The sequence below is a fragment of the Bos taurus genome, chromosome 21 (genome assembly GCF_002263795.3).
Source record: "Bos taurus isolate L1 Dominette 01449 registration number 42190680 breed Hereford chromosome 21, ARS-UCD2.0, whole genome shotgun sequence".
In the NCBI taxonomy this organism is placed as follows: Eukaryota; Metazoa; Chordata; class Mammalia; order Artiodactyla; family Bovidae; genus Bos; species Bos taurus.
In genome coordinates, this window is record NC_037348.1 from 22,160,861 (window position 1) to 22,182,342 (window position 21,482).

The 21,482-nt window shown below is 40.6% G+C and overlaps 1 protein-coding gene across 1 annotated transcript in view; it reads right to left on the reverse strand.

The window, feature by feature from the left end:
• The window catches only part of IQGAP1 (IQ motif containing GTPase activating protein 1), a 107,078-nt gene that overhangs the window by 53,771 nt on the left and 31,825 nt on the right, over positions 1-21,482 (reverse strand). The window contains exons 3-6 of the mRNA XM_024982325.2: positions 13,327-13,483; positions 11,488-11,565; positions 6,856-6,932; positions 1,156-1,223 (exon numbers count right to left, since the gene is read on the reverse strand). Coding sequence (XP_024838093.1) covers positions 1,156-1,223; positions 6,856-6,932; positions 11,488-11,565; positions 13,327-13,483 — 380 coding nt within the window. The remainder of the gene's footprint in view (positions 1-1,155; positions 1,224-6,855; positions 6,933-11,487; positions 11,566-13,326; positions 13,484-21,482) is intronic.

Sequence of the window (21,482 nt, forward strand, 5' to 3'; positions counted from 1 at the left end):
ACAGATTCCTTAACCACAAAATGTACTGGATAAAATGATACCTAACTCTTAGGGTTGTTATAAGGACTTAAATAAGATAATATTAATATATGGAAAGCACTGACCTGATATCTGGTATATAATATACATTCAATAGACACAGGAACTATTACTAGTACTATCAAGAGCATCAGAAATAACCATAACATGAGAATGGCTCTATAGAGAATAGTTTTCCCAAACTGCTACTAATGGCATTTCCTCTAATGAACTTATGAATGGAGCAGCTTTAAAGGGACCATGAACAAGAAGTGAATCACAAGCCACTTATCTTAGTCTTTATAATCCAAGTTACTGCTGCTGCTGCTGCTGCTGCTAAGTCGCTTCAGTCGTGTCCGACTCTGTGCGACCCCATAGACAGCAGCCCACCAGGCTCCCCCATCCCTCACTAGCTACTACTAAACAATTTTGTGTCTAAGGCCAGAAGCCAAATGATAAAGAAAACAACATGTTAAGGTTTGGCCCTTGCCCCAAGTCTGGGGAACAACTTCTCTGGAAGAAAAAATATCATAGATAAAAGCTGTATTACCAATTTTTAAACCTCCAAGGCCTATAAAATAATCACCTGTTCAAAAAGATTTGAGTCTATTTTACCCTTCACCAATATTCCCCCTGTTCTTTTTCTCCCCAAGCCCCCATCTCTTCAAGGATTTGACTATAGAAAATATACACAGAAACACCCACCCAAATAAACTAAAGTTTTAAAATTAGTAAATTGTCATCGTTGTATCATCTCACCTCCCGCCCCGCCCCCACCACCACCACTTCGTTTGCCTACAAATGGTGCTCACTGGAAGGGGAAGGGAAAGACTGTCATAAAGTTTTTTTCACTGTACGTGAACATTTAATATTAGATGTTAATATTCTCTCTAATTTAGATATAAGAAAACAGAGACTTCTCAAGCACACCATGTCATAACCAAGAGAACAGAGCCTGAAACCCCAAGTCCTGTGTTCCTTCCACCACACCAGGAGAAGCAGGTTCCTCGTGCTTTTTTTTTAACCTCTGCTGGCACAGTGTTTCTAAAGCCCCACATCTTTAAGATTGGTACAGTTGACTCTCCAGGCTATTTCCACATAAATCAAGCACTTCCTGCCAGGTCTGGAACTTCTTACCTGTGAAGTCAACCTTTCCATACAGGTCTTGAATCTGAGGAGCCAGGCCTAGTTTGAACAGGTACAAACTAGAAGACATAATACGCAAAAGGGTCAGGACTCCCAGCTGGATGTTCTGCTGCTCTAAAGTCAAAGGGGAAAACCAGCATAAAGAACAGAAGCATTCTGAACACGTAGACTCCCAGGACTCTGCCATATTATACTCAGCAGCTATGATACTTGATCTCAGAGCCTTTTTTAGTTTTATATAACAAGGAGGTCCTTAAAAGTCACATAATATAATGCAAAAAGCACTGGGCTGGGAATCAGGAGACGGAAGTTTAAGTCCTAGCTCCAGGAAAAATCCAATAAGCAATCAGACATTAATATAAATGTTAATATAACAAATATAAGTGAAATCTCTTCACTTCTGTTTAACTTCCTATGATCATTAAGTTTTAAGTAAAAAGACATTTTAGAAAAGTCTCATGAAAATGACTCAGATAGCAAATCTTACTTAAGCTGAATTCATATTACTGGTGGAAGAGTTTAATTCAGGTAATTTAAGAGTTTTACATAAAGTATATATCATAAATCTTTACTCTTTAAATAAAAATCTCCTAGACTCTAAGCTCCATGAAGTCAGGGTCAATAAAAGTCTTGTTTACCAGTGGCCTACCCAGAGCCTGACATATATTAATAAATAATAATCAATATTTCACAGATGGATGGATGTCTATAAATATGAATCAGATTAACCAGAGACTAAGGCTCTACCAGCTCAGAATAAATTAGATCAGAAAACCACTCCACAGGGATTAACATGAGCAAGACACTGACAGTCCAGTAATGAGAAGAAATAAAAAATACCTAAGAAACAAACCACAAACTCAACAGAGTAGCCTACAGCATTTGCAGATCATCTCTACATCTCAATGTTATCTAAATACAAACATGTATCACGTACACTGCATTCACAAAACTGATCAGCATCCAAACTGTATAAGACAAACCCAAATGCATAATCTTAAAAAAATCAAGTATTCTGATAACATATTAGAATACATACATCCACAATAACCAATCATTTTCTCAGGTAAGTACAAATACAAATGATACATATACAATTACGGGCTTTTCTTTACAATAAAATGCTCGAGATGGAAATAAAGTTTCTCTCCCCAAAGATTTTACATTATTCAATACAGTTTCCAAAGTCAAAGAGCTAATAACTTTCTGGACATGTAATATGCTTCTTCATGTACTTTCCCTGTAGAGTATGTTCCATCTGCATTCTAAATTAGTAAAAATATTTTTCTCCAGAAACTTCTTCCTCTTTTATTTCTACTGTAGAACATGACAGTGGTTGCCACACTTCAACAAAAGCTTGAGCATGTTACTTTCACAGCCCCAACAAGAGTGAGTTCCTAACGTCTTCAGTGATGATCAAAGGCGTCACAATGCTATCACCAGTTGCTGTAAAAAGCAGAGAAGGGAAGCCGAAAGCAGATGGGCATCATCTCGCTTTTATCTCATTTTAATTATTAGGAATATTTTAAGGACATGCTGGATATATAAATGGAATCATAATGGCCACTTGGGTCCTCTTATTCAGCCTCAAAAGCACTTAACCTCACAGCTAAAACTAAAAAATCCTAACAATAAACATCACTTTCAGTTTTTATTCCTGGCCTCCTGTGCTTGCTTTCACAAATAAGCTATCAGCTACCTATCACAATCAGCCTGTAATTGAGTTCAGATTTCTTTTCTTTTTTTTTTTTTCCTATTTAAGTTATACTCTATAGCAATGAGGAGAAGAAGCTTGTGTCAGCCTATCTGGATTCTGATTATCATCAATGACTGTGAAAGTGAAAGAAAGTGAAAGTGAAGTCTCTCAATCGTGTCTACTCTTTGCGACCCCTATGGACTATAGCCCACCAGGCTCCTCCATCCATGGAATTTTCTAGGCAAGAGTACTGAAGTGGGTTGCCATTTCCATCTCCAGGAGATCTTCCCAACCCAGGGATCAAACCCGGATCTCCCGCGTTGCAGGCAGACGCTTTACCGTCTGAGCCATCAGGGAATACAAATCAATGACTATAGAGTAACCTATGAAAGAAATCACTGTGCTAACCTCAAAGATCACTAACAAATGCTCTTCAACACAGCAGCTGATGAAGAAACAGACTCTGGTACAGGCCCACATCCCTTACCTAAATTCTCTGGGCCAAATATTAATTTAGGATTTCTCAGAAAAGTTGTACAGTGTATGCAGCATTATAAAACACCCCCAACAAGTCTTGGGGAAGCACCCCTAATCAAATACATTTACCTTTTCTGCAGAGAAACATATGAATAATCACATTAAGTAGATATACATTCTAAGTAATCTCAATTAATACTGATCAGATCTTGCCAACAAATGAGTTTGAACTGAATCAAAACTCACAGAGTTTTTAGCATGTTTTTTTTTAATTTAAGATAAAGGATTATGGGCCAATTTAACACCAAAGTGAATTCTTAAAAAGATAAAGATGTGGGTAGGGAATGGAAAGGAAGTATACAAATACATCTGGGAAAATGGAGAAGTAGGGTCTTATCTGAGAGTGGAGTGTAACCTACAAGAGTAATTTAGTCTGACTGAAGTACAGTGACTACCTCAGGAATAACACCAGCCAAGACCTGGGGGCGGAGGGAGGCGGGGAACAGATGGCAGGAAGGGGGAAAACAAGGAGATAATGCTTCTTTATCACTGTTGATCCAAAAGGGAAAGAGTGCCTCACCCAAAACAGGTAGGTAAAGTGAGGGAGCTGCCTTGAACACTGCCCTGTGAGGGTAAACAAGAGCCTCAAGCACTCAGAAATACTTCTACGTATTATCAAGAGTGGCCAAGCCACCCCTCAGGAAAAACACTGTAAGGGAGGAAAGAAATCGTAAATCACCAACCAGGACACACTGCTGTGTATATACTTTCTAAACACGAACTGCCTATTGAAGAGAAATGGAGAACAATAGCAGGCTTCCTCCCTTTCTCATTCTGATTCCATCATGAGAAAGGCACAGTTAGTTCTTCAGTCTCTCTTCAGGGGATATGAGGGCCTGGGACCCATGTTACAAGGCAGAGAGTCGTAGCTACAGACCTAGCAGAGAAGAACTCTGCCAGCTTAGCTTCTCTGCCTGCCAACTTCAGATATCCATGGTGGGTACTACCTTCACAAGATTATCAACATCGACAGACCTCACGGAACACTGAGCCAACCACAACACTTAGAATTAATCTGATTTTAGCTCAGACATATACATCTAAAATGGCTACATTCTGAAAATTCTCTGATTTATCACCTATTCCTAAACAATGTTTTTAAATCCTCATTTTACCATTGTTTGTCCAACATTATGCTATGTACCTTTGAGAGAAAAAAAAAGTAAGGCATGACTTCTGTCACTAAGATGCTAATAAATATAATAGGAAGAAAAGATATGAAAGAAGGAATATATAACTAAACACACACAAAAAACAAACAAACAAAACCCAGAGGCTTAGAAAAAGATAAAAGCTGTCATTATTGGAGAAACTTCACCAAGAAAGTGAGAACTGAACTGAAACTTGACTGGATAAGCAGAGACAAACATGAAGAGCCCTTTGATAAAGACAAAGTACCATTTCCTTTTTCACTGACAGGGCACAAATTACCCCCTTGGGCTGGAGAAAGGGAGGGAGATTTGTTATAATGTTTAATTTGGACACACACATTTATTGTGGTTATATACTAGGCATCTAAGTACTAACAACACAAAGATAAAAAACAAAGGAAATACTTCTTGCCCCTAAGGAGTCCACAAGATAGCCAAGCACAAAGAATAACCAGAGGACAATGTAACAAGTAAGATAAGTGGAATGAGAGGTATGTTACAAAATGCTAAAGGAGCACAAAGATGGTAAGTAGCTAATTCTGCTTCAGAAGGAAAAAGTAAGAGAAGATACTTACAGCAGGATTCTGAGGTGGCACCCGGGGAAGAGCATAGGTTAAACCAGGGAGAAAAGGGCATTTCAGGCAGAGGAAACAGCAGAACCAAAGGCATGAGATACTAGAGCTCAGATACACGGGAGGGAACGACTAGAGGTGACACTACAAAGGAATCATCAAAGCATTTTATGAAGTGTCTGGTAAGATGAAGGCTGTTTTGGAAAGACAGCTCTGAATCCAGCATAACAGATGGACCAGAAGGTAGAGAGCCTAGGGAGGGAACCCCTGAAGGGGTTAATGCATCCATCAGTCCACACAAGAGGTCTACCAGCCCTCAGTTACATTCTCTCTTTTATGGGTTTCACGCTGATCTCAGTGATATCCAGGGTGTGGCACACATTTGATCAAGAAACTGGAGACAGCAGGCTTCTTGTACAACAACAACATTACATTCATATATACAATTAACATTTATTAGGTGCATATACAGGATGCTATATAAAAAGAACAGCCCAAGCGAAAAGAAAAGAAAATCTCATACTCAATGTTCCTTCTTATACTCACCCACTTGTATCACCTTCTGGTTTAGTCCTATGGCCATCCAGTAAATCTGAGCCACTCTGAAATACTAGACTACCAGCACCTACTCCCCTCCCATCCCTCCCCTCAGACAGATCACCTCCTCCCTCCAATTTAGTACTGTGTTCCTTCTAAGGGCTGAGGACCTGAAATCAAGTCATCTTCCAAATTTACTATGAAACTGAGAAAAAAAAGTTATACCTTGTTTCAATTCCTATTTATTATATTTGCATTGTCATAAAAATTATTTAAGGAACAAATGACTTGTCAAGGTCCTAGATAACTAAACAAATTATCAATCAACCATTTGATAATTGCTGGTACTACGTTACCAATCAGTATCAAGACATAGAGTATTATGTTCAGAAAGACTCACAAACTTAGAGAATGAACTTATGGTTGCTGAGGTGGAAAGACGGGGGGACGGTATAGTTCAGGAGCTTGGGATGGACATGTACACACTGCTATATTTAAAATGGGTAACCAACAAGGACCTACTGTATATATAGCACATGGAACTCTGCTCAATGTTATGTGGTGGCTTGCATGGGACGAAGGTTTGAGGGAGAATGAATACATGTACATGCATGGGTGAGACCCTTCATGTTCACCTAAAACTATGACAACACTGTTAATTGGCTATACTCCACTATTGAATAAAGAGTTTAGAAAAAGACACAGTGTATTTTGTAATTCAGTTTACCAGGTTGAAACAAAATGGTAAACAATAAGTTTTCAAATATATATAGTTTTTTATAACTTTAAGAGATTTTAATTTAAAAGAAAGGGGCTATATCTCAAATGAAATGCATAGTTCAGAGAGATATGGCTGACATAATAATGTTACATTAATTTCAGGTGTATAGCATAATATGATCACCATAGTAAGTCTAGTTAACTTCCATCACTACACATAATTACAGTTTCTTTTCTTGTAATGAGAACTTTTAAGATCTACTCTTTCAGCCACTTTCAAATACATAATACAGTATTGTTAACTATAGTCACCATGGTGTACCTTACATTCCCAGAACCTGTTTGTTTTATAACAGGAAGTCTGTACCTTTTGACCACCTTCACTCATTTCACTCACTCCCAAATCCCCACCTCTGGCAACTACCAATCTGTGTTCTATATCTGTATACTGCTTATTCTACCAAGAAAACCCGATTACCTCAGTGCATGAATACAGTAGATACATCTTGGCATGTTCTTTCGATCATAGATGTCTGTAGTTTCTGGATAAAAAATCTAAGGATAAATAAAAGAAGTAGATTCAGGTATGCATCCATTTGGTTTCATTAATCATTCACCAGCCATCAGTAATACAAGTAAAACTTTGGACAATTAGAAAAGATCGTCAGTGTTCCACAAATAACTTCATTAGGGTGAACAGACAATTCATCATAAGCAATGTAAGGAATCAACCCTACTAATGTAGGAATCAACCCTGAATATTCATTGGAAGGAATTCACTGGAAGCTGAACCTCTAATACTTTGGCTACCTGACGCTAAGAGCTGACTCACTGGAAAAGACCCTCATGCTGAGAAAGATTGAAGGCAAAGGAGAAGGGGGCGGCAGCAGAGGACGAGATGGTTAGATAGCATCTCTGACTCAATGGACATGAATTTGAGCCAACTCCAGGAGACAGTGAAAGACAGGGAAGCCTGGCTTGCTGCAGTCCATGGGGTCGCAGAGTTGGACACGACTGAGCACCACCACCACTCCCACAATACCTATGGCTCCCAATAAGAAAGAACTGTGCTCCAAAAGAGAGACGGGATGTACCAGAATCACCTCTTTTGATAATTTTTAAAACTTTATATGCTCATTTCCTAAGACTAAAATGTCTTCCCCTGAACAGTGAAAATCATGGTCAAAGTCAGTCATTCTTCCCCCAAAATATTATAGAATCCATTTTAGAAAGTCATAGAAAAACAAGGTTGGTTAGATAGGACAGAGACAGATTATGAGGACTTTGACAGTCAGACCAGTTTGAACTTGATATGCAGGCCTCAGAGAAGTCCTAGCTTTGAAGCCAAAGCTAAAAATGGAGCCTCGGGAAGATCTGACTGTAGACAAGACACAGAACACAGTGAATAGTGAAGAGACTGAAGCTGGAGAAACCAGGCTGGGAGGCTGTTTCAACAGATAAAACAGACACTGCAAGCAACTGAGGAAGGCTTGGGGAAAGACCGTTTAGGAGTCCAAGGGAACCAAGGCTTTGAGCCTGGATGGCTGGGAAAATGATGGCATGGTACCACTTACACAGAGAGAAGTTCACTTGGGAGAAAAGGTAGGTTTAGTTTTAGATACGAGAAAGTCCAAGAGACAGAAAGCTATCCACAGAGAAATGTCGAGTAGCCAATTGAAGACGCTGTGTTTATCGTAAAGCAAAGAGTCTTCAAAACAACTGAAACCATGAGAATAAGAGAATGTAGCTAAAAACAGAACTGCATCTTAAGGAATGCCCACTAGGACACAGAAGGTAGAAACGCTGCAGAAAACAGAGGACTATCAGGTAGATTAAAAACAATTTTAAAAAGCAAAAACAATAACATGTTTCATGGAGGAGCTGGCAAACAGCACCAATTATAATAAAGAGTCAAGTGGATAAAAACTGAAAAATTATCATATTAAGTCTCTTGTAATTAGTTTGTATGTACCACATAAAGAGATTAGGAAAGACATCCCAATAAAACTATGTATGTGTTGATATATGGCAGAAACCAACACAATATTGTAAATCAATCATCATCCAACTAAAAATAAACAAATTTTTAAAAATACTATATAGGTATTGTCAATTATTGATCACACATTATATTATGGGCAAAAACACATTTTTTAGGCTAAGCATCTTTAGTCTACATTACTCTGAAATCTTCTGGACTTAAATCCTACAGAGCAAGGCTAATAGCCATGTGCTCAGTCACTTCAGCTGTGTCCCGACTCTTTGAGACCCCATGGACTGTAGCCCGCCAGCCTCCTCTGCCATGGGAATTCTCCAGGCAAGAATACTGGAGTGGGTTGCCATTCCCTTCTCCAATTGTTCTGACAGCCTTTGGGGAATTCTGTTTGTCGAGATTGTAGTTCAGTACAATGCACTACTGTTAATAAACAAAAAAGGTAATAAAATTAAATCATTAAAAAGGCATTTTTGTAGTAAAAATACTGTTAGCAAGAGCAATTATTAACAAAGCTCTTAGTATCATTCAAAAAGGTTAAACTGTCATTGCCCATTGGGCATAGTATATAAAAAACAGGAACAGGAAGTTACAAGTGGGCAGAAAGGCCTAGTGGCTGTAAGAACGTGACGTACTGCATTTCCTGACATGTGTGGGGCTTAATTCTCAAAGGTACCAGTGCAGGGAAGAGAGCTTCAGCATCTGCTCTGAACAAAAGAGGACACAAGCTAGTAGTCTTCAGCCAAGACGCAGCTCTGCGTTACACTCAATCCAACAGGCGTGTGTGCGACAGTGAGCTGAGCACTCCGCAAAATGCCAAACGCTCATTTCCCAGTGGCTTCAGCCACCTTCTGATACTCTACATTTCTTCTGAATCTTTCTTTGGTTACAAAAATTGAGACTCCACAGGAAAGTATAAATAGAATGAAAACCACCCCTTAACTCCATCACACAGAAATGAAAACTATTTCTGTCTGCGGATTTTTCCCAAGAACACTCTATTTTTAGACAAAAATCGTGACCTCATCTAAGCCAGAACACAAACTTTTATAATCTTAGCCTGATTTTATTTTTCACTTAACACACCACAGTTAGGTATACAGAATGACATTATCCTTTTTCAACGGCAGCAGTAGTATTTGACGGGCTGTAACATGGTCAATACCCAGAGTGAAGGAACATGTGGTTTGCTATCAATTTTTTACATCATAAGCAATGCTGGAAAGCCTTACACAATATTTTTTTGTGCTTGTCTAATTTTTTTTCTTTTTTTTATGTTGAGCTTGTGGGGTGTGGGTGGGGATAAATTCCTAGAAGAATTCTTAAGTCACAGGACGGTGGGGGTGGGGGGAATAAAAGCTGTCCTTGCCTCTAACGGTGATACTACATCATGGCCGCTCTGGCTATTCAAGGCAGGACTGTGTAGCTGGTTGTATGATCACCACCCAGGTCAGTGATGCTCTTGCTTTCTGTACATCGCCTGCTCAACCAGTCCCTGCTTCACCTATACCCTATTCATATGACTGACATTCCCTCTTAACTGTACAGCCTGATCAGCAAATGCTAGTGGCTGTTCTAATCTTTAGATCAGAATGGCTCCACGATGCTAGTTTATCAAAGGGAAGACTTCTGGGAAGACTTCTGCTCGAGGGGCCAAGAGGGACGTGCTCCCCTGCTGCTTTCCCTGGGCCAAAGTAAGTGGTAAACAACCCCCTATCTGCACCACCAACAGCAAAGACTGCTGCCATGTTCTGCCTGCTGTCTGCGACCCACGGCAGGGTGTTACTCCAGAGCTTGCTCCAGACACGAAAGATCCCCTATCCAATAAACCAGGGATGTCTCTGTTGCTGTCTCTGGGCTCTTCCTTTAGTCTCAAAGCTGGGCAACTACAAGGCTTGCCAGCCTGTGAGGTGCAGCCCAACATTTGTGATAGCAATTTCACTAAGAGCAGCACTAAACAAACTCAGGAGCAAAAATGCTCAAAGATGCCTACTCCCATATCAAAAGCACAGCCATGGACTTCCCTGGTGGCGCAGCAGATGATCTGCTTGCCAATGTATCGGACTCTGGTTTGATCTCTGGTCCAGGAAGATTCCACCTGTCATGGAGCAACTAAGCCCGTGTGCCACAACTACTGAGCCCTGTGGCCTAGAGCCCAGGAGCTCCACCTAACTGAGCCCACATGCCGCACTATTGCAGCCCTCATGCCTAGAGCCTGCGCTCTGCAACAAAAGAAGCCACCACAGTAAGAAACCTCACACTGCAACTAGAGAGTAGCCCCTGCTCTCTGCAACTAGAGAAAGCTCAAGAGCAGCAACAAAGACTCAGTGCAGCCAAAAAAAAAAAAGCTACAGCCATCATTCCAAACTCAAGATGTAAAAGTTAAATCCGTGTCACTCTTCTGCCATCAAGTATACCTCAGTAAAGCTGTCATAAAAACAAACTACAGCGTCACCAAGACCAGGTATAAGAAGTAAACATCATTACATGGCCTACACAGTCTGAAATATAAAATAAACCCTTCATACTCCCCACAGATTTAGTTATTCAAAAGCTGGAAAATGATGTTTCTAAAATATTTCCTTATGTTTCCTAAAGTCAGACCTGAATGTAGCAATTCTGTGAACAAATAAAATCCACTGAATTGTGTTCTTTAAAATGGTGAATTTCATGGCACGTGATTTTTTTTTTCCTGGCTACACCTCAAGGTTTGTAGGATCTTAGTTCCCCAAAAAGGGATTGAACCTGAATGTCCTGAGTCCTAACCACTGGACCACCAAGGATTTCCCTCATGGTATGTGAATTTTAACATTTATAATTTGGTATAGTAAAAGTAAAGGACATCACAGGGAATTTCTCTAGGGTAAGGTGAAGCAGGATGAGAAATATAAAATAAAAAGAACAAAGCTAATTCCTAAAACAAACTGGAGAGATCCTTTAGCATTTAAAAAAGAAAAAAAAAAAATTACACACACACAAATATATATATATATATATATATATATATATATATATATATAAAAAACACCAATTGAGGATAATTTTATATGTTGAATGAGAACTGTTACGCCAAAACAGCCAGAGCTAAGCCAGAACTATGACTACCACATAAATTACCTTAGGCAATCCAATCTCGCCCATGGCATTCAACCACTGAATCACGTTATCAGTATGTCTGAAGTGAAGGCCCGTTGCCTAGAACAAATAAAAGACCATTAGGCCCTGTTTGGCAATACTGAAGCAAACACTGAATAAAAACTCTCCTTGTAAAAGCTTCTCTGTGAGACTTCGCATGGTCCCCTTAAACTTGAGGTCTATCTCTAGCATACGTTCACATTTAATCCCTAGAAGCCAAACCCACACCTCAGCTCTTCTCAGTGAAGAACCATCTGGAGAATCTTCTGAATACGGTGTGCTCAATAGAACATGGTCTTTGGAATTCAATTATTCTGGCTTCTGTTCCTTACGTGGCCATCTATTGGTGACATTGGGCAAGTCACTTCACCCTGCTGAGTCTGAGTTTCCCCATCTTTCATGGAGAAGGAAATGGCAACCCACTCCAGTATTCTTGCCTGGGTAATCCCATGGATAGAGGAGCCTGGCGGATTACAGTCCATAGAGTCATAAAGAGTTGGGCATGACTTAGTGACTGACACTGTTACCCATCTTTAACATCTACTTTATGTCTGTCAGAAAGATTAACTGAGAAAATGTACATAAAACACTCAATGTGGTGTCTGGAAGGCAGAAGATACTCCCAAATGAGGTTTTCTCATACTACACATACAAACGTCCCCCTCTAAACCTCTGCGCCTGTTGTTTTTTAGGAAGGCTTACTCTCAAGGCAGGTAGAGGAGCAGGCTAATTGCTTTTACTGCTGCCGCAGTCTCCAGGCCTCTCGTGTCTATCTGTTCTGCACACATTTTGTAGGTTCTCGACAGAACAACTCTGGAGGTATCTTCAGAATAACTATTTAGTTAACACTCCACATATAAATCTTTGCTTTTTAAAAAATTTTTAAATGAGGTTAGCATATTCTTTCTTTATTTTTTGATTGCACTGTGTGGCATGTGCGATCTTAGTTCCCCGACCAGGGATTGAACCCACACCCCCTGCAGTGGAAGCATGGAGTCTTAACTCCTGGATCAGCAGAGAAGTCCCAAGTCTTTGCTTTTTGATGAGGGAAAGTTTCTATTTGGGATGTTAATTTTGGCTTAAGATCTATACTTTCCTCGTTTTCCCTCAAATTTCAACATAAAGCAAAAATCTCTCTTGACTCTGTCTTCATTCTTAATTCTCAGCTCTGACCCAGTTCTGACAGTTGACCCTTCACACATTTGCTCTTGGTTTTGCAATCTTCCTCTATCTTCTACACTCACCCTTTTCTAGACAAGAGCTCTTAGGAAAGCTCCCCACAGAAACTCTATAGGCAATGGAATTTGGTCCTTGTCAATATTCCAAATTACTTATGGTAGTCCTCTTTTTGAGGGTCCCAGGGTACAAGAATCAAACACCCATCTCAATTTCCTGAAATCAGATCACTTTCCTACTTATCTTAAACTTTAATATCACGGGGTGATTTTCTCCCCTCCAAAGTTGCTAATGCTTTTAATGCTTTTAATTTGTCAACAAACCTCAGAGTTTGATTAAAATTAAGGTAGTAATTTCCCTAGTTATTTCCTCTGCCTTCTAAGAAATAAAAAATTCATTAAGGACCATGAAAATTTCTCTATACAAATTACTCATTAGAATTGCACCAGGAATACGGTCAGCTCAAGTTCTTTTACTACTATATCTTGACTTTGCACTGAACTTTCTCCACTCTGCCAGACATTTTATTTTTTTGGAACAAAGACATTTCCACGTATTTCTCAGTAACTCTTTCATGGGATAAAGGATGCTAAACTTCTCTCTCTGCTTTATGGAAACTGAAGCACCACACAGGGAAGGACTCACCTTGTATCTGGTCTGCTCTCGGTCATAGATCTTCTTCAGGGACACCACTTTAGGGGAGAAGAAGTTTCCCAGTTTGGCGAGGTAGACCCCATTCCTAAGCCCCTCTTCCAGTTCTGTGGTGGGAGGCAGATCTTCCCCAAGGCATGCTTCCATCCACCTGCACAGAAGGAGAGAGGACTTGAGAAAAGAGAGGGAAGGTCTGAACACTTTCCTCAGAGATCTCAAGCTTAATTTCCATTCTCCTTGGACAAGTTTATATCGAACATAGGCAACACTCTTTAAAGATTCAATTTCAGGGGCTTCCCTGGTGGCTAAGTGGTTAAAGAATCTACCTGCCAATGCAGGAGACACGGGTTTGATTCCTGATCTGGGAAGATTTCACATGACTCTGAGCAACTGAGCCTGTGCCCCACAACTACTGAGCCTGTGCTCTATAGCCTGGGAGCCGCAATTACTGAAGACTGAGCACCTTAGAGCCCATGTTCTGCAACAAGAAAAGTCACTTCAATGAGAGAAACCCGTACAGCAATTAGAGAGTAGCCCCTCCACCCCCTGCCACTTGCTGCAACTAAGAAAAGCCCGTGCAGCAGCAAAGACCCAACACAGACAAAAATAAATAAATAAAATTATTTTTTGAAAAAAAGATTAAGTTTCACACACATCCTTATCCTGGCCCAGTCACACCTCAGAAGCCGGGAACTGAGGAAAATTCCTGAGTATAAACGCCGCCCTCTTCTCCGCCCTTCTGTTCTCTCCTGCAACAAGACGCCAGCTGGCCTCCAGATCCTCACTGCCCACGAAACTCAGCCCAGACCCTCTCCCTCACTCCTTCAGTTGCTCCTGAAGAATTCCTAAGAAGAATCTTTTGTAACTGAGGCCACCATCTCTCAGCTGCTCAGAAACTTAAATTTGTAGATGAAGTTCTCTTCTGGTTTGAGAATTCAGCATTGACAGTGAATTTCTAGGTTCAGATTTTAAAGTTGTTTGGGGGTTACCAAAACAGTCAATCATCTCACCTAAAATACTTTAGGAAACTCCAGTGGAACCAGTACAAATGAATTAAATGTTTTTTTAAGAGGGGAGAGGAAGCTGGAAAGGAAAAGAAAACTATACTGTCCACCTCAGATTCCTCTTATAAGATTTCAGGGAAGCCCAAGATAAAACCCTAGTGGCTCAGATGGTAAAGAATCTGCCTGCAATGCAGGAGACCTGGGTTCAATCCCTACGTCAGAAAGATCTGCTGGAGAAGGGAATGGCAACCCACTCTAGTATTCTTGTCTGGCAAATTCCATGGACAGAGGAGCCTGGTGGGCTACAGTCCACGGGCTCGCAGAGTCACTTGACAGAGCAACTAACATTTTCACTTTCAAGATAAAACAAAGCAAAATTTACTTGCATACATTTTCTACCAATAGAAATGTAGGTAACTAAAATACCATTCAGGGCAATAGTTTTAAACTTTTTTTTTGAGTCATAGAATCCTTGGAATATGTAAGGAAAGCTATAGACCTCCCCTCAAAAAGGTACACATACCTAAGTTTATAATTTCAGAGATTTCATTGACTCCATATTGAAAACCCTTAATTTAAAATTATGCTACTCAAACTTTACAAGGCTACTGTTATCCCCATGTTCTTCACCACACCAGGGCAGCGGGTGGGGTGGGAAGAAGACCCCTATATGATGCCCGGTCTATTTCACTAGTGCTAAATATTTGAAAAGCCAAATGAAAAACACAAAAGAACAAAGATATAGCAGACTGAAGTAAAAATTAGATTTGCTGACAAATGAGACAACAGAAAAATTAAGCGTTTATAACGTCAATTGATACATAAAGTTTAAATTAAAAGATAATAAAATTTCTTGTATTCCATCTTTCCAAACTTAGATTACCACTCAGAATCTTTAAAAAAATAAAGGAAAGCAACAGTGGCCCTGCTTTTCTCAAGTTCTACAAAACAGTTATTCAACCTCACTTTCAAGACTATTCTAACTCAGAGAGCACAACGTCTGACACTAAGTCGGTACTCAAATAAATATTAGTTGGATAGATGAATGGGCAAGAGAATTTTCTGGTTATTTCCTATATCCAATGATACTGTGTTTTCTCCTCTGGCTTTTCTTTTACATAGTAGAAGAGAAATGTCACGGGGGCGGGGGGAGGGGGGGGGGTGACGACACAAATGAATTTTCCAAGAGTCGCCACAGTAACTAGATACCAAATTGTAACAACTATAAAGTCCAAACTATGCTTCTCCAACAGCCTAAAGACCAGGAGGGCAATGTGGGGAAGAACGTAGGTCCATGGTATGAAAAAGAGCTGTAGTCATTGGAAATAATTGTCCCTCCAATGTTTTACTGCTGAAAAGGATACAGCAAACAGCTCCTGGCAACCCCTGCTCTCGGGGGGAGTCTAACTTGTGTTCTCATTAACAGGGACAAATCTGGAATAACTCGAAGCGAAACACAGTCCTTTACCACATAAGGGTGTAAAGAAAAAGTAACGTTTTCCTCTCAAAATGGAGAAGACTGTGGATAAACAGCTCACTAGTTCTTTTGCCTCGCATCAGAGCCAGCCACCAGGGCTCTGCAGGCTCCTCTCTCCTCTGAGACCACTAGATTGCTGATAAGTCACTTCAGTCGTGTCCGACTCTGTGCAACCCCATAGAGGGCAGCCCACCCGGCTCCCCTATCCCCGGGATTCTCCAGGCAAGAACACTGGAGTGGGTTGCCATTTCCTTCTCCAGTGCATGAAAGTGAAAAGTGAAAGTGAAGTCGCTCAGTTGTGTCCAACTCTTAGCGACCCCATGGACTACAGCCCACCAGACTCCTCCGTCCATGGGATTTTCCAGGCAAGAGTATTGGAGTGGGGTGCCATTGCCTTCTCCGAGACCACTAGATTACAATCACATTATTAAAAGGAGGGACCACAGCCACACCCTCCACAATCCTTCTCTGCCTCCTCTTGTCTGACTACTCTAAAACAGTCCCCATTGATGACAAGACTCGCAAGCTTTCGGGTGGAGCTGAATGCCCTGCATATCATACAACTGTCAGGCCAAAAGAAGTCACCTGTGACCTGGTTAAAAAAGACAAACCAGAGAGCAGGAGCTACAAGAAACAAGCAAAGCATATGAGTGTCTCTAAACAAGCCTCTATCTGCACTCCAGTTCCCTGCATGGCTCATCCTTCATTCTAAACTCTGCTCCACAGCAAAAGTATCATCTGGTTTGTTTATAAGCATAAAGTTAGTTAAATGAGGACCAAATTACTTTGGAAAATTAAGAATATTAAGTGACGCACTATATTACTATAATTTTTAATCATAGCAACAGTTTGAGTTCTACTATAATTCTGAAGAGACAACAAACCCACCTGTCCTCTCCAGTCCATCTGAGATTCCCCCTCTGCCACTAATTCAAAGAACCACAAAATGCGAGAGCAAGGAGCTGTTAGGACAAATCCCTTTGGGGTCTTCCCCCCAATATAACACACATCCATTATAGAAAACCACAAGAACTTTCTCATTACTTTATGAATATTTTCCATGTTATTATACAGTCTCTGAACACCCTGAGTCACATTAAAATTCTACTAAGTGCTTAATCAGTCACCTATGTTGGATATTTATAACATCTCTAAATGTTTTCAACTGTTAAATAATTCTCCAAGGAACATCTTTGTACACAATATTCTTCTGTATTTATAATTAATTGCTGCGGAAAGATCTTAGAAGTGTAACTCCAAAACAAAAGATGTTATTGACCAAAAGCTCACCCAAAGGTTGTACCAATTTGCACAACCCTCTTGTTTTACAAATAAGAATTCAGGTCTACTGAAGGTTACCTGCTAGTTAGTGACAAAGGTAGGATAAGAGGACCCTGATTCCTAGTAGAATCCTTCTCACTAAACCACTATTGCTCTTATCACATCACCCCAGAAGCCTAAGAGGGCTGAGCTCCACAGAGCTGTCTAAACAGGACAGAGTTGCAACTCTCCCATGCAGGGAAAAGACTGGTATCTCTGCACGTTTTGTCCACTTAAGAGGGTTTTAAATATTTCAGCTTAACTGTAAGTCCACCAGTATTTCTCAGCTCAGACACAAAGCTTCCTTATAAAAGTTAAGCATTTAACTGTATAAGTTCACTTTAGAATAAATCTATGCATTGATACCTATCTTACACCAGACACAAAAAAAATCAACTCAAAATGGGTTAAAGACTTGAACACTGTAAATCTGAAACTATAAAACCCCTTTAAGAAAACATAGAGGGTAAGCTCCTTGGCATCAGTCCTGGAGACAATTTTTTTGGAGGGTTTGACATCAAAAGCAAAAATAAACAAGGAGGATTATATAAAACTAAAAAGCTTCTGCACAGCAAAGGAAACCATCAACAAAATGAAAAGGCAACCTACAGAATGAAAGAAAGTATTTGCAAATCATATATCTGTTAAGGGGTTAATATCCAAAATATGTAAAGAACTCAACAACAGCAAAAAAAAAAAAAAAAACCCAACAATCCAATTTTTAAATGGACAGAGGTACTGAATAGTTTTCCAAAGGCATACAAACAGCAACACGTAAGGGAAAGGATGCTCAGCATCATTAAATCATCAGTTCAGTTCAGTCATGTCCGACTCTTTGCAGTCGCATGAATCGCAGCATGCCAGGCCACCCTGTCCATCATCAACTCCCGGAGTCCACCGAAACCCATGTCCATCAAGTCCATGATGCCATCCAACCATCTCATCCTCTGTCGTCCCCTTCTTCTCCCGCCATCAATCTTTCCCAGCATCAGGGTCTTTTCCAGTGAGTCAGCTCTTCACATCAGGAGGCCAAAGTATTGGAGTTTTAGCTTCAACATCAGTCCTTTCAATGAACACCCAGGACTGATCTCCTTTAAGATGCACTGGTTGGATCTCCTTGCAGTCCAAGGGACTCTCAAGAGTCTTCTCCAACATCACAGTTCAAAAGCATCAATTCTTCAGCGCTCAGCTTTCTTCACAGTCCAACTCTCACATCTGTACATGACCACTGGAAAAACCATAGCCTTGACTAGATGGACCTTTGTTGGCAAAGTAATGTCTCTGCTTTTCAAAATGCTGTCTAGGTTGGTCATAACTTTCCTTCCAAGGAGTAAGCGTCTTTTAATTTCATGGCTGCAATCACCATCTGCAGTGATTTTGGAGCCCAGAAAAATAAAGTAAGCCACTGTTTCCACCGTTTTCCCATCTATCTGCCATGAAGTGATGGGACCAGATGCCGTGATCTTAGTTTTCTGAATGCTGAGCTTTAAGAGAACTTTTTCACTCTCGTCCTTCACTTTCATCAAGAGGCTCTTCAGTTCATCTTCACTTTCTGCCATAAGAGTGGTGTCATCTGCATATCTGAGGTTCTTGATATTTTTCCCGGCAATCTTGATTCCAGCTTGTGCTTCCTCCAGCCCAGCATTTCTCATGATGTATTCGGCATATAAGTTAAATAAGCAGGGTGACAATATACAGCCTTGAAGTACTCCTTTTCCTATTTGGAACTAGTCTGTTGTTCCATGTCCAGTTCTAACTGTTGCTTCCTGACCTGCATACAGGTTTCTCAAGAGGCAGGTCAGGTGGTCTGGTATGCCCATCTCTCAGAATTTTCCACAGTTTATTGTGATCCACAAAGTCAAAGGCTTTGGCATAGTCAATAAAGCAGAAATAGATGTTTTATGGAACTCTCTTGCTTTTTTGATGATCCATCAAATGTTGGCAATTTAATGTCTGGTTCCTCTGCCTTTTCTAAAACCAGCTTGAACATCTGGAAGTTCACGGTTCACGTACTGCTGAAGCCTGGTTTGGAGAATTTTAAACATTACAATGCGTGTGAGATGAGTGCAATTGTGTGGTAGTTTGAGCATTCTTTGGCATTGCCTTTCTTTGGGATTGGAATGAAAACTGACCTTTTCCAGTCCTGTGGCCACTGCTGAGTTTTCCAAATTTGCTGGCATACTGAGTGCAGCACTTTCACAGCATCATCTTTCAGGATTTAAAATAGCTCAACTGGAATTCCATCACCTCCACTAGCTTTGTTCGTAGTGATGCTTTCTAAGGCCCACTTGACTTCACATTCCAGGATGTCTGGCTCTAGGTCAGTGATCACACCATTGTGATTATCTGGGTCGTGAAGATCTTTTTTACACAGTTCTTCTGTGTATTCTTGCCACCTCTTCTTAATATCTTCTGCTTCTGTTAGGTCCATACCATTTCTGTCCTTTATTGAGCCCATCTTTGCATAAATGTTCCCTTGGTATCTCTAATTTTCTTGAAGAGATCTCTAGTCTTTCCCATTCTGTTGTTTTCCTCTACTTCTTTGCATCGATTGCTGAGGAAGGCTTTCTTATCTCTCCTTGCTATTCTTTGGAACTCTGCATTCAAATGGGTATATCTTTCCTTTTCTCCTTTGCTTTTCACTTCCCGTCTTTTCACAGCTATTTGTAAGGCCTCTTCAGACAGCCGTTTTGCTTTTTTGCATTTTTCTTGGGGATGGTATTGATTCCTGTCTCCTGTACAATGTCACGAACCTCCATCCATAGTTCATCAGGTACTCTGTCTATCAGATCTAGTCCCTTAAATCTATTTCTCACTTCCACTGTATAGTCATAAGGGATTTGATTTAGGTCATACCTGAAAGGTCTAGTGGTTTTCCCTACTTTCTTCAATTTCAGTCTGAATTTGGCAATAAGGAGTTCATGAATCTGAGCCACAGTCAGCTCCCGGTCTTGTTTTTGCTGACCGTATAGAGCTTCTCCATCTTTGGCTGCAAAGAATATAATCAATCTGATTTCGACGTCGACCATCTGGTGATGTCCATGTGTAGAGTCTTCTCTTGTGCTGTTGGAAGTGGGGGTTTGCTATGACCAGTGTGTTCTGTTGGCAAAACTCTATTAGCCTTTGCCTTGCTTCATTCTGTACTCCAAGGCCAAATTTGCCTGTTACTCCAGGTGTTTCTTGACTTCCTACTTTTGCATTCCAGTCCCCTATAATGAAAAGGACATCTTTTGGGAGTGTTAGTTCTAGAAGGTCTTGTAGGTCTTCATAGAACTGTTCAACTTCAGCTTCTTCAGCATTACTGGTTGGGGCATAGGCTTAGAGTACCGTGATATTGAATGGTTTGCCTTGGAAACGAACAGAGATCATTCTGTCGTTTTTGAGATTGCATCCAAGTACTGCATTTCGGATTCTTTTGTTGACTATGATGGCTACTCCATTTCTTCTAAAGGATTCCTGCCCACAGTAGTAGATATAATGGTCATCTGAGTTAAATTCTCCCATTCCAGTCCATTTTAGTTCACTGATTTCTAGAATGTCGATGTTCTCTCTTGTCATCTCCTATTTGACCCCTTCCAATTTGCCTTGATTCATGGACCTACCATTCCAGGTTCCTATGCAATATTGCTCTTTACACCATTGAATCTTGCTTCTATCACCAGTCCCATTCACAACTGGGTGTTGTTTTTATTTTGGCTCCGTCTCTTCATTGCTTCCGGAGAAGGCGATGGCACCCCACTCCAGTACTCTTGTCTGGAAAATGACATGGATGGAGGAGCCTGGTAGGCTGCAGTTCATGGGGTCATGAAGAGTCAGACACGACTGAGTGACTTCACTTTCACTTTTCACTTTCATTCATTGGAGAAGGAAATGGCAACCCACTCCAGTGTTCTTGCCTGGAGAATCCCAGGGACGGGAGAGCCTGGTGGGCTTCCGTCTATGGGGTCACACAGAGTCGGACACGACTGAAGTGACTTAGCAGCAGCAGCAGCAGCAGCTTCATTGTTTCTGGAGTTATTTCTCCATTAATTTCCAGTAGCATATTGGGCACCTGCTGACCTGCAGAGTTCCTCTTTCAGTGTCCTATCTTTTTGCCTTTTCATACTGTTCATGGGGTTCTCAAGGCAAGAATACTAAAGTGGTTTGCCATTCCCTTCTCCAGTGGACCACATTCTGTCAGATCTCTCCACCATGACCCATCCATCTTGGGTGGCCCCATACGGCATGGCTTAGTTTCATTGAGTTAGACAAGGCTGTGATTCCAATGCAGGGGACCACAGGTTCGATTTCTGGTTGGGGAACTAAGATCCCACAAGGTGCACAGTGTACCTCCAAAAAAAAAAAAAAAG